The 13924-nt window shown below is 36.4% G+C and overlaps 1 protein-coding gene across 4 annotated transcripts in view; it reads left to right on the forward strand.

Moving 5' to 3' along the window:
* Nucleotides 1-13924, forward strand: part of Doa (CDC like kinase darkener of apricot) — a 50166-nt gene that overhangs the window by 14043 nt on the left and 22199 nt on the right. Inside the window, exons 1-2 of one of the 4 annotated variants that reach the window (XM_090101816.1) lie at nt 9825-9941; nt 11108-12256. The exons of 2 other annotated variants lie outside the window; for them this stretch is intronic. In XM_090101816.1, the coding sequence (XP_089957942.1) occupies nt 11217-12256 (1040 nt within the window). In that variant the 5' untranslated portion in view covers nt 9825-9941; nt 11108-11216. Of the gene's footprint in view, nt 1-9824; nt 9942-10039; nt 10197-11107; nt 12257-13924 lie in introns of those variants that run through there. One more of the 4 variants, XM_090101817.1, reaches the window with a different exon arrangement.

Raw genomic sequence — 13924 nt, forward strand, 5'->3', positions numbered from 1 at the left:
TACCGGCTGCAAGAACGGGTAAAACACAAGCGTATTGTTCTAGGTGTCTGTTGCTTATTGGATACTAACCGCTTCTTGTTATTGCTGCGTTTGCACACCTCGATACATGATCTGTTTGTGGAACTTCGTATCATACTGGAAAGTAAATTGGCTTAAATGTACAGGTGGTTGAATAAAGAATATTGGCAACCATAAAAAGTGAGCTTTAATACAACTAGCTTTGTAGTTTGTAGTTAAAATTTTGTTTGTCTCAGCTTTTAGGCAGGTTTTTCATTAACCGCTACCTAGAAATTGTGCATAGAATATAAATAACGTCAAGTCAATATTTTCTTTGATGCTTTCAAATTCATATTTGAAATGACCCATGCAAACTTTTACAAAACGAGCGAAGCAATATTAATTAAACTGCATGTTTATTGTTTATACAGGTTTGAACCTCAATTAAATTTCAAGCTCCAAAACTAACTCGGATAAAATGCCAAATTAAGCAGCGATGCAATTTGCCAAAATATGTAAAAAGACGCGAAACAACCTTTCTCCGTCTTTGAATTATAAACCGTATCATAATTTTTACTTTCGCTATTACTATGTCAATCAAATTTGGAAAAGAAATTTTTAATTAAAAGACTAATTAATTAATTTTGTACGAAACTTGCAACATGCTCAATGCTCATATTTTTCTTCATTATTATGTATTACTTTCAGTAATGACTACAGTTAATTTTTGAATGCTATATTCAACGCGTATTTTAATATATAAGTAACATGTTATTCAATTGAAAAGCGCATTAAGTTGATCTCTCTTTTAATCGTAAAAACAAAGTCCTCTCGTAATGGAACCGACCGAAAATAAATTCAAAGAATCCAAATAGTGTTATCGTTGTATATTTATTTTGAAGGTAAATTAATACGTGTAATACAATCGTTCCTGCGCCAGGAGGTGGGCGTTAGTGAAAGCTACCAGAGGCTGGCAATCGCATCGCATAAATTTATAATTAATAGCATTTTGTTGATTACTCTTAATTTCGTAGAATTATAAAATGATGTCGATATTTTCTCATTGGGAATTTCAAGCTTAGAGAAAACTTAACCGAAGATGTGGGGGAATTAACTTAATATCATCCTGGTCGCCAATTATGGTGTTTGAGGCTTAATTTATATTGAAACACAATGATGATGCAATCACTTTTATTCACGGCAACAAACTGACACACGATCGGTGATATTATTTGTGTCTACCCTCACTTATATACTACAATATCATAAAGTATTACAAAGAAAACAAAACATTTCCACTGTTATTATTCCACTCAATTAATCACATAAAAAGCTTGTAACGTAAACTTGTACGTACGTGGGCACAATATAACGGTTGAACTAAAACTTGTAAAATAATATCGAAAAAGTCATCAGGCGTTTTGTCATTGTATTCATATGAGAGCTAAACCAATGTGCCAAATGAGTATGCGCATAAGTTAATGGTCCATCCGATCGTTCATTGTTAAAAAAAATGTTGTATGATTTGGTATTATTACTTTTTAGGGTTCCGTACCTCAAAAGGAAAAAACGGAACCCTTATAGGATCACTTTGTTGTCCGTCTGTCCGTCCGTCCGTCTGTCAAGACCCTTTTTCTCAGGAACGCGTGGAGGTATGAAGCTGAAATTTATATCAATTACTCAGGTCTACTGTCCCTTGAAGCTGTGAAAAAATCAAACTTCTAAGCCAACGCAATCAAAAGATACAGCCGTTTATGCCGCAAATTTTCGACACTTGCAAGGGAATCAAAACCTACAGGGTGCTTCCCGTGAACTCAGAATCTTGAAATTTGGTACGAAGCAACGTCTTATAGCATAGATAAAGGAAAAATTACGAAAACCATAAATTTTTAGTTACATCACATACGGAACCCTCGGTGCGCGAGTCCGACTCGCACTTTTTTTTTCAATAATTATCTAGTAGCTCCGCGCGGTTTCACCCCCGTGGCTCCACTCCTGTTGGTCGTAGCAGGATGATATATAGCCTATAGCCTTCCTCGATAAATGAGCTATCTAAAACTTAAATAATTATCCAAATCGGACCAGTAGTTCCCGAGATTAGCGCGTTCAAACAAACAACAAGCTCTTCAGCTTTATAATATTAGTATAGATTCTAGTTAATCAGACCAGCTACATGGTTACGTGGACATCTCGTTACTATGTTCGTGACAAGCGTTTATAAATAAGTATCTTAGAAATAGTGTTCTTTACGGTACGTTGTTAACGAAAAGATGATATATTTTTTAAAGTCTTGCGTTCGAATGTAAATTAATTCAAGAATTTCTCGGATTGGCTTTATTGCCAATTTAGAAATACCTGTTAATGTAATATATTGGTTGAGTTCAGTACGCGAGTGTCTACCGCCTATAAGTGCATTACACTAAGTTACGTAATGCTTGTTACCAAGTTGGTATATCCACATATGCTAAGGAGGCGTTTTCGAAGGCTAGCCGTCTAGTCGCTTCAGACATGTAGGCTCCTAATTGTTAATTATTATGTACTAAAACGAAGTGTTCAGGTAATCACATTTTCGGTTGACTTTATACATATTCCACATTAAGCTATCTATTAGTAAAAACATACTGTTTTATTGTGTTATGAAAAAAGCTATAAATAGTTGTAAATGTTACATCAACAAAAATATTCCTAGGAAATTATAAATTCTGCTGATTTTGAATTCATTTTATTTTAAAACAAGTTTCAAAAAGATGGGATGGATTACCCAATGATCTCTGATATATGAATGTTATAATATTTCGATGAGATCCATCTTTACTAATCGCTATGAACCGCCAAGTTAATGCGAAGCAACATCATGTTAAGCTATCCATTTATTAACATTAACCCACAGGTATTACTTTTGTTTATATTACTGCAGTCAACCGAGCACTTTCGCATTCATTGAGCCAGATTAGATATTGCCATTTACAATCCTTGCGAAAAGTAATAATGGATATTATGGTGAGATAATAAGCTTGAATCGAAAGATCGGAGCCAAGTTAAAGGGTGGGTTTGTAATGTTTATGTATTAGGTTTCGCAGAACCGACGCGCTCACAATATAGCATTGTCTTGCGGCGAGGATACGTGGGCGCTCATGTCTGTACTCTGTGCCTCACACAAGTGGGTCACACGGACACAAATGTGATAATTAATATCTGCTTTTATTTCTGCTCAACTCGAAATGTACAAAGCCGCCATTGTTGTCGTATATTATGAGCCGTGAAAGTGTTTTCAATAGCACATAGGCTTTTTTGCTGTGACACATGAATGGAAGTTTTACTTTTTATCCAATTCAGTTTTTAAACGTTTGATTGAAACAACAAATAAAATAAATCGTAGCTCCACCAAAGACCTGAATGATGTCGTCAGTAACGTCGATACTAAATAAGTATCGTTGAAGCGGTACAAATTCATAAAATTTATATTTAATTATATGTGGGCAATTAAAAGAAAAAGTTGTATTTAATATGTAATGAGACGTGTAGGTGGTGCTATAAAATAATAAAAATAGTCAAATGGAGAACAGCATAAAAACATTTAATTTATTATCTTTACATCGAAATGATGCGAAATTGGCTATTCGGTTCTGAGTTATTTCGAATTGAATTAAATGCGATTTGGTAAGGTATTCTTTACAGTTCTTAATTTATAGTTTATATTCCGAATCCATTCAAAGGCGTGCCGTCCTCTACAATTATTCTGCCATCAAAACACATGTGTGCGACGGTGACCTGCATTTAACTATAATCACAGCCTTCTTTGTACAAAAGATGAACTAGTGCGACATTGAGTTATACAGAGGTTTTGAATGTAGGTAATTTGAACTCGAAAAGTAGGTAATTAGAACAAACTCGGTACCTAGACTGATACAGTTAGTCTCGGCTGAGTCAGGGCCAAATGATTGGTGCTAACCCAAAATTCTAAATTATCAAAAACACTTGCGCGCTATTGTAATATAATAAAAACAAAGATTTAATAACACTAGTATAATAAAATACTTTCACCAATAAAAATGTCTCTTACGGCCAAGAATTGCAATTATACGTTGAATGTATAATTGGCTGCAGATATCATTATTTTAAATGTATCTTTTATTCCATAAAATGAGAATTAGTTTAATAAAATTTTATGATAATGAGCAATATGTCTTCGATTTGCAATCATTCATTTTTTATCGCATTTTTTAGCCGCACGTGCGCATGAGCTTCCATCGGTCAGGAAGTAGCGTGGAAGTACTTTAGCTGAGTCATAGATAATTCTTTGTGTTAGTTATGCAGATGACCAAACGATGTGTTAGCAATGACTTTGACCCTCTCCTTCTATCACATTAGCATCAAATAAAACTGTGAAATATATGCGTCTCTGTACTAGCTCGATTAGTACGCAAGGATATGACATTTTATTGATAATATATGCAAAACTAGTAGGTAACTACTAGCTTATACTAATACATGTAAATGTATGAGCTAGCAAATCTCACTCGTTTAATCCGCTAAATAAAGGCACACTGCGGCGGGTTTCTGTCGGTTATGCTAATCGATCTATTTGTTTCCTTTTCGGACGAATATAATAGGCTCCAATTTACGTCGTTGTTTCTACATGCAACGCTAACGTATACAATAACGTAATAAGCCCGCATCACTCGAATGCACATTTACTGTGAGATTTTACATCCGAGGACGATCTGTATCTATGCGTATGCGGATATTAAGACAATAAATATAGGATTCCAAATATTTCACGTAAAGGTATTTAATGAGAAGCTTCGCCGATCATCGATATCAGTTATCCTAAAGGGAAGACAAGTAGGTAAACAAGATTTCCGTTTATGGATCGGCAATGCATCGACCGCCCACGTATTGTGCTGAAATCGATGGAGGCGTCGTCGCACTAAAACACTGCAAACGATCTTTCGATAATTCGTCCGTACGCGGAAGCATTTATCCGCTTCTGGTTTACTTTATGTTGACCGCTTGTTAATCATAACTTAAGCAGAATGTAATTGTTATGAATTGTTCACCTTTCGTCGGTAAGTGGTTGAGCTTGCTTTATGACCGCGCGCTAATTGTAGCACAGTTTTCTTTAAGTTATGACACGCGGAATGAAGTGGTTAATTCACCCGCATAGTAATAAGCATATTTATTATTTCAAGACCTTTAAGTACATGCGTTTCCAAGGTATGGTTTCATAAATCCAATATACACTTATTGTTGAAGGTGGAACGTCGAAACGCGTAGGTTGTCAATGTTCTATTACCCTCGAAACTGGAGGCTTTCTGTTTGCGTAATCGCAATAAATCCACGGTGCGTAAAGCGTGTTCACTTTTGTTTTCAAACGTCTTTGGAAGCGGTGTCGGCCCGTGACCTTGATTATAATCCACCTCCGTGTGGCTGCACATTGTCTGCAGTCGTTTGTCATCGGACGTGACATGATTTCCCTTTTTATCAGAGATATATTAATAAGCGAAAGTTACCTTTGCACCTGGACGTGATTCCGGCCTCTAGTTTTAATTATTATTAATTACACTATGACGTAAAAGGAAATATATTATAATCTATCGTTATTGAACAAAAACCTTCTTCCGTTTATCGGTAAATGAGTGTGCCTTACTCATCCAGTAGTTGCTTTTTTTATCAGAAACCATTAACAAGCTTGTGTCTTGGTTAGGTGGTATGTATTTTTTGTATGAATATAAACGATTTTTGAAAATTGATATACTTATTACTTGATGGTAAAGGTTAAGTTGATTTTTGTCAAACAGTGGTCTTGAAAAATGTTCATTACATTCATTTCTTTAACTAATCCATTCCATTACAATTATTCTATTCTAATTATTATGAGTAAAAGATTTCTGAGTCACCTGCCCACGCAGGTGCTAATTACTGATAGGGCAATGACCATAAACATAGGTAAAATATTCATCATGTACCTTTTATGACCCTATTCATTAATGCGTGTTAGTTTTTTATGCTTTCGATGCTCATTAAACGTTAACATAATCGCTTTAGATAATCATCACAAATTTATGAATGTGTAGAATGTAACTACACATCATGAAATCATTACTTAATAAATAACAAGCATTTAGTACATTTTTTGCTATTAAATGATGATTCGGAATTTTGTACATCGCCCACGTGTGCATCAATTTGTAACGCATTCTAATCGATATGATCAAGTGTTCCGAAAACCTGGAATGTAAATTACATATAGGATCAAGTGATTTTGAAGTATGAGAGTCTGTAATGTGGCCCGCCAACACCTACACGCCGCTTCGTCGAACCAACTGTAAGCCCGAAGCTGACAGCCTTCTGCCCTAATTGATGGAATGCCTCCATTAGATTCGCAAATTTAATTGTCATAAAAAGTAGTTCTCGTTTAGCTGAAACGATTTACTAATTGAGAAATTACTGTTCCTAATTGCTATTGCTTTTTTAGATGACGTTATCCTTAGACCATTAGTTAAGTAATAAGCTAATTCACTGGAAGGATTAAGGATGACAAAAAATATATCTATTAACATTTTTTAATAAGTATTCAATTAAAAAAACTACTTTGTATGTATGTTATTGTAATGGTGTTTTTTGTTTGACCCAACGTCAAAGGAAGTTCAGAAGAAAATAAAAGAAGAATCTGTTTAGCTTCAGTATGGATTAGAATAGTGTTAAATAACTTCGCTGGAGAGAAAATTTTCCGCTGCAATTTTATTTTTAAATTAATATACTTAAAGATTCATAAATCTAAGTTCCTTTTAAAGGCTTAACAGACTGATATAAATTTCATATCAAGAATAGCTTTATTAACATTAAAGTATGATACTGCATTCTTTATAAATATTCCATTAATTTAATGTTTCTCACAATCTAGAGTGCGCAAACACTCGTAATCCGATACTTTATTATGCCATATTATTGGACACAAGTGGAGCTTTTTGTATTATTTTGCTTTGGAGACCAGACTGAAGCGTGAATCACAAACGAGTACAGGATCTTTGTTGTTCTTCTCAGAAGCACAACGGGTATGTCTTTGTGGGAAAGGTATTTTAATGCAAGTCGGTGGACTGTTTTCTCCTGTCCCGCTTACGATTAAACGTTTTAACTTATAATATTATTTCTAAGTCACAATGTGGCCCGTGTTAATGTCGCTGTCGTTTCGATAAAGCCTTATGAGTGACAAATACGTTTATGAATGTAAACGTTATATTCCGGTACCAGTTTTAAATGAAAGAACATTTAAACGGGTATGACACTAAACAATAAATTGTGCAATAGTTCCGTATCGTGTCAAAAAACTCAAAGGTGATTGACACAGGACCTTAATTGCGTGGAAACTAGTGCGTACAATGACTATCGGTCCCCGTAATGATGATGAATCAATATCGGAGTAATAAAGTATGTATGTGTTATATGTATTCGGTGTATGACCAATTTTGACCTCGATGATTAATGTGGACCGTTACTCTTAACTCGGTTATTATTGTGTTAACTTTTGAAATACATGAGCATCTCCGTATGCTAATGTAGCCTAATTACCGCGAAACGTGACTGTTTGAATATGATTTTTGTTAGTTTATAATTTGTAAGCTCGAAGGATCAATATTCGGGAAGTCCATTTAAAGGTACCATGAAGAATGGTTCGGTTCATTATCAGTTCGTGTTTGCCGGATCAGGTTAAGGTACCATTTACGGATTGGAACTAATTCTATGCGTTCGTAGCTATCATGACGCGGATATGGTTTAAAATGTTTCGGATAATATAGAGCTACATATGTTGTTCAGTTTTTTACGCCATTAATCGGGTGGTCTCACCTTATATGGACGACGATTTGCGTCTGTATTACTAAATATTATATACTTGTAGAGCAATGTTTTAAAACTTCACTGTATCAGCGTTAAATATGATGTAGATTTAAGAGTAAAATACTTTAATAAAAAAAAGTATAATTTATTCTGGGTTTAAAGTCTCGAATGATATGCCCTAACAAAGAATGCAAAAAACGGAACCAAGCATCGCTGCCGTGGTGACCGATTTTTCTTTCGTTAGTCTTAGCGCCCCAGTAATGAACCATTTGGGTCATTGGACCTCGCCGTTTGTCGGCTGCTCGCCTCCGGTGTCTTTGTTTTTTTGCCGGCAAATGATGTGACTGACGCAGTTCGCTACAATCACTTTTGTACTTATGTTTATAAAACAAACCTGTGTATTGTACACATTTTTTTGTAAATTACGGTATACCTGCTTGTAAAAGACAAAATTTTTATCTTTTCTGTATTTGCTTAGTTTCACTGAATTATCATGATTGTTTTTTATCAATAAAAACGTGCGATGAATTAAAAATTATAAACTAAGTTGAACACTCTTTCCACGTAGAGCAGGTACGAATCAAAAAGATAACGGTTGTTTCGGATGTTGATTCATAAAATTTACTCATGTACTAATTGATTGAATATATATTTGCAAGTTGCGCAATTTTGTCCAAAAAATTTAGAAACTGGTTCCGAAATTTTCCTAGTGTAAAAGTAACGCGTGAGAAATTTCGAGATCAAGTAACCTAGAATGTCTTATAATGTTTTGCAAATGTCAGTGCAAAATTCTTTTAGTTTATCTATTTATGGTCAAACCATATAGGTCACAAGTGTTGCACTTAAAGCCCCAAGGGGAATAAAATCATAAGAGCATAATGTAATCGTTGGCAGTGACACACTTCACCAATGAATTAGCAATAATGCTCTGGCCTAGGCAGTGTTTATATTTCTCACAGCAAATAGAGACATTTACGGCGAATACGTTTTTAAAGAAGTTTTAAGTTAAATAAATAAAGTATATCAACAGGCCGCTAGTTAGTATGCTTCATTACTATATGAAATAAGAAAGTATGTATTGACCCTGATACTGTTTAATTCGTCAGATGTACACGTAGGTAGTAACGATTTATGTTTATTTCGAAGTGTAATCAATTGCCTAAAGGATTGTTTCGCAAGTTCCACTTTCACCGTGCAAAACATTAAAAATATGTATCTAATTGGGTCGGCATTGAGTTGTCCTTAAACGTGATTTGTTATCAAGGTATTATAACCGCAGGCGCTGAATGTCCCGATTTGAGGAAATACAATAAATTAATTATTTCGAACAGACTAACATTGTAACAATCTTCCAGACCGTACAAAGTTTATAGCTATTTAGTTATTTACTTAAGAATAATAATTAGGTTTCTGTTTATTTTTGACACACACTATTAAATTTTTCTAATGCCCCAGATGCATAATATTACAATATTAATATGGAGTAGTTTCGAAATTCAATTGACCTAATGTACACTAATTCTTATCACGGCTTCATGTTTTAATATTAATGATATATTGTATTTGTTTCAGGTAATAAACTTGATTTAATTTCTTCGTATAATGTACGAGGTAAGGTTTTGAAGTTTAAAAACAAGACATAAAATAAAGAATTAAGATATTCTCAACAAAATAACTTAATTTAGGTCATTATCGACTGTATAAGACTTCTTCCGGTATATACTAAAACGAAAAGTAGTTTTCATTTGACGGTAAACGATCAAGATAATTGTTGAGATTGGCAAGGAATCCGTTCCTGTCCTTGACGATCCTGTTAGCTATATCGTCTGTGGGGGAGTTTACTTGGAAATGTGAGTAGAGCACGGGTTGCACTCGAAACTGGCTTAGAAGTTGGCACGGTACGAAGGTCAGTGCTCCTGCGATTCGGGCCGTAGTGCTCCGCGATAGAGTCACTTGTGGCGGACCGGCTAGACCGCTCGAGAGAGGCGGTGGCGGTGGGGTCCTCGGTGGCCGCGGAGCCGCGAGCGTGCGTTGCCTCCCTTCAGTCAGTTCAGTCAGAGCGGTGCACGCACACCGCACGCAGTTCTCGCGCGCGCAACGAGAAGGTATGCACGTCGCGACCGCAATACTCTTGTGGCCGACGCTCTTGCACTCGCTTCCGGTGCCTGCTCGAGCTCTCCTTCGATACCGACGCAATTATCGCGTTTCATTTATGTGAAACTTCTTCACGATACGAAATATGTACAGCCGCCGAGTCGCGGCCGCGGCAGATGTTTGTGTTTATCGGTGTTTACGTCCGTGTGATTAAGTTACATATGTGTCGAACGAGATTCAGCGGAATCTTCACTTAGTGGAAACGTGTTGGACTAATTAATTTAAATGTTTACTTTAACGTTTCACTGATAGCCTCATAACAATAGCTGATGCATTTACAAACAGGGGATTGTGTTATCTTAATTAAATATAACTTGTATTCATTATGCAAGTGCCTACATAAGTAATTAGTCTGTGTGTTATTGATTTATGAAAAGTATTTGTTTTTATTCTTATGATTATTTTATGTCTTAAAAATATTAAATTCTATTTAACAAATATGTATTTCATGATGAATACATTTTACAACTTGAATTTTATCTTTAAAAGTTAAACTGCAGAAAATTTAATGTCAAGGTGCATTACATATGCGACGAGGTTAATCGCTGGATTACATAAAAAGTAATGACCCCCTATGCAGCAGTGGAAACTGGCGAGGATGTATCGGCTGCGGGCCATATGGCAGCTCCGCGACTAGCCATATTAGGGACAACATCAAGGCGACACTTGTTGCACTTATACGGCATTACTGCTCCACATATTTAACCAGCGTTTATGTGCCGTTTTATCAATATTTACTACAGAATACTTACATCTTTTACTCGGCCGTTATCATAATAAATATCGGGCTATTGAATCATGTTCGGGTTGAAAACAATAAATTATGTACGCAATGTAAACGTGACCAGTAACATTACTGCATAAGAGATGTGGAAGGCGAGCCGTTTGCGTTGCATTATGCAAGCTGCGAGCAGGACGGGGCGGTTCGTTGACCAGTGCGTTGTCCCGCCACGCCACCGCCCACCTCGAAGGTCGCGGCCCATCACTGACACAATCCCATGTTTGTATCACATGGAAAATAAACATTTCTGTTATCGCGTCACGCTCCCTTAAACTTAACTGTTTACGTTATTTCCACGTCGTTCAACACGTTTCCACTGTTCTCATATCGTTTCAGGTAGAGTCGACATGTGTTTAGTGAGCTCGTTTATACAAAAGGACTTTTTGTGAGCATTAAACATTGATTAGTTCATAGTTTTACCGATAGTGAAAATTTTGATCTCAACATGGTGACTTCGAGAATACCAGCCTATTCTCTGAATTCGGAGTTCAACAGGGAGTTCAGAAGTTTTCGAATAACGCGAGCGACACCGCGTTCGACTCTTTACGCTCCAGCTATTGTTCCCATTCACGAGTACCCGAGGGTGAGCGTGCACGAACGAAGAGAGGCGCTTAAAGCCGCGCTGGCCAAAGCGTGGTCGTCGAAAAGTAGTGACAAAAAGAAACATGACACCTGGACCGTTCCATCTGAACACAGTAGGGCTGGCATCGCTTCTGCCGAATTTATCACAAAATCTCCCTTTAAAAACGGAGTGAGCAGTGAAGAAGTTTCGCGTGTTGCACTCGTCAAACATGAATTTGAAAGCAAAGAAGCAGAACGGACGGATAAATTGAACAGGATAGATAACGGCCAGCCAGCTAGCTTTACTTATGGAAGATACAACGGAAACGGTGTGGATATTCAGGAAACATTAAAGAATAACTGTGATAAAGGATTACACAATAAGGATTTAAGTTTTAGCGACTATCTTAACAATGTTCCTAAATGTAAAACTAGTTTCGAAAGTAGTTTTATAAAACATATCAATGAAGATCGTTACACCAAACGAAATGGGTATGACGTTACTTCGAAACGATTAGACGAAGACATCAATCTGAACGTCGAATATTCATCAAGTCTGAACGGCGAAACATATGATTCTACGAAATATTCGCGAGTCGCGAATGGAACAGAATCAGTGCAATATAAAAGTTACGGTAAAGTGGACACCGTTAAGAGCAAATTGCTCAGCACAGATGGTCCAAAAAGCGTGACGTCTTGCAACGGCGAGAAACTAAACGGTTACAGTGGTGCGGAACGGCGAAGCGGCAAGGAACAACAGAGACCGCTCACGAGCGGGCCCAAGTCCCTCGTCGACCAGCGCCTCGCCGAGCGCCTGGAGGTGAAGGTGGCCGAGCTGCCGGCGCTCTACCTCGGCGTGGACTCGTGGACGCCCAAGTCCGCCGCTTTCCAGAAGAGTATGCGCGAGCACGAGTGGAGCGTATCGTATGTACAATACCGGAGATAGCATCACCGATTCCTTTACTAACACCTTGCCAATCCCTCACGTCAGCTTAAACTACTTTTCGTCGATCCGATCAAGGAGTATAAATTCAGTTAAGTAACCCGGTAACATAAACGTAGTTGTATAATTAGTATAATAAAATAAAACACGCCAGACCACGTTTCGAGTGCATCAGCGTAACTACTGGTTTAGAGAGAAAACTACTTTAGAACTTTTACTTTTCGTTTATGAACATTTCGGTAAAAGCTAATGATGGCATTGGCGAACAGAAATGTTGTATATTTTGCGTTTTAGTCGCAAAGTCGTTTAAAGCTTCCTAATGCGATCGTGATGTTTCAATAATAATAATTCGACGGTATCCACTAATATCTATTTCGCATAATAATTTAAATATCCTTTAATAATAAATTCCAATGGACGTTTTGCCAATAAATCTAATTCGCTTTACAACAAAGCTACATAGAATCTTAACTATCAATAACATTATGCACTTTGACAGTAGCAAGCTTAGGGTCTGCGGACCGGTTGTGCAAAAGCGTTGCACAAGCGGTACTGAGTCACCACGCCGGAGCTTTATTCCATCCCGCTAACTATTGCTACATTATTGTAGTCATTATCGCTTATAGTTGAATATCAAAATTTATCAGGATTACAATCGACAAGCTTGTCATTGTAACGAATGTCCCAAAGATCTAGGACACGTTACCTAAGAGAAAATCATAAGTTAATATTGCAAATACATAGTAATACGTATATTCAACTGTTTAAAAACAAAAGAGATAATAGAGGCATTAAGACTTTAACATAATAAGCAAAGTATTTGCAACCCGTGGGCGCTCGCAGCTATAATATAAAAGATTCGTCTCGATAGCATTTTAGTGAATGTTTCAAGGTCCCGTCCTGGTTTAAACACTCGCTAAGGATTTGTCAACGTGGTTGGCATGACGTAATTCATTCTTATTGTCTTTTATGTCTTTCTCTAGACAGAATTCCTGTTGCTAAGCGACTTCTCGACTATTTCCGACTTGTTGCAATACCCTATACATTAAATTATGAAAGAGATCCACACTGTAGATAAATTGTAATTGTAACATAATATTATGTTACTAACTTACTATTTATGACACATTTTTTGTGCTCAGTGTAATAGTAATGAAATAAAGTTTTCTTACATAAACACATTGTATTGCGTGATTACTAATAGGTATATCACTTACATCATATGATTTTATAATTTATTATTTCGAGCTACGTCCCGACTCCCGATCGTAATCTGCATTTAAATTACTTTTTATTATCCATTATAACTTTCTTCAAACATGACGAGCGTGTTAAGTCGGTACGATTTACATAGTGTCACAATTTGCGTAAATAAATTGGTAAAGATGAAAATGCAAAGTGTTTTAACGAACCGACATTAGTGGTCAATTCACGTACATCTGACAAAATGTAAAAACTCGTAGTTACGCAGGCTAATCAACTTTCTCTGTAGTAGTATTGTGCCGCGAGCCTCGATAATTTTAAGTATTCGCTTACTGTTGGCCATCTTTCTTAGACAATACAAAATTGTCTCAAATACCCCTATTAGGCTTTACATTAATAATTTATAGATTAATAATTTAAATATTTAATCTCGACTGTTTACAAGC

This window comes from Colias eurytheme, chromosome 5 (assembly GCF_061535395.1).
Source record: "Colias eurytheme isolate Ceu_HAF_F1 chromosome 5, ilColEury1 Martin Lab GWU primary, whole genome shotgun sequence".
In the NCBI taxonomy this organism is placed as follows: Eukaryota; Metazoa; Arthropoda; class Insecta; order Lepidoptera; family Pieridae; genus Colias; species Colias eurytheme.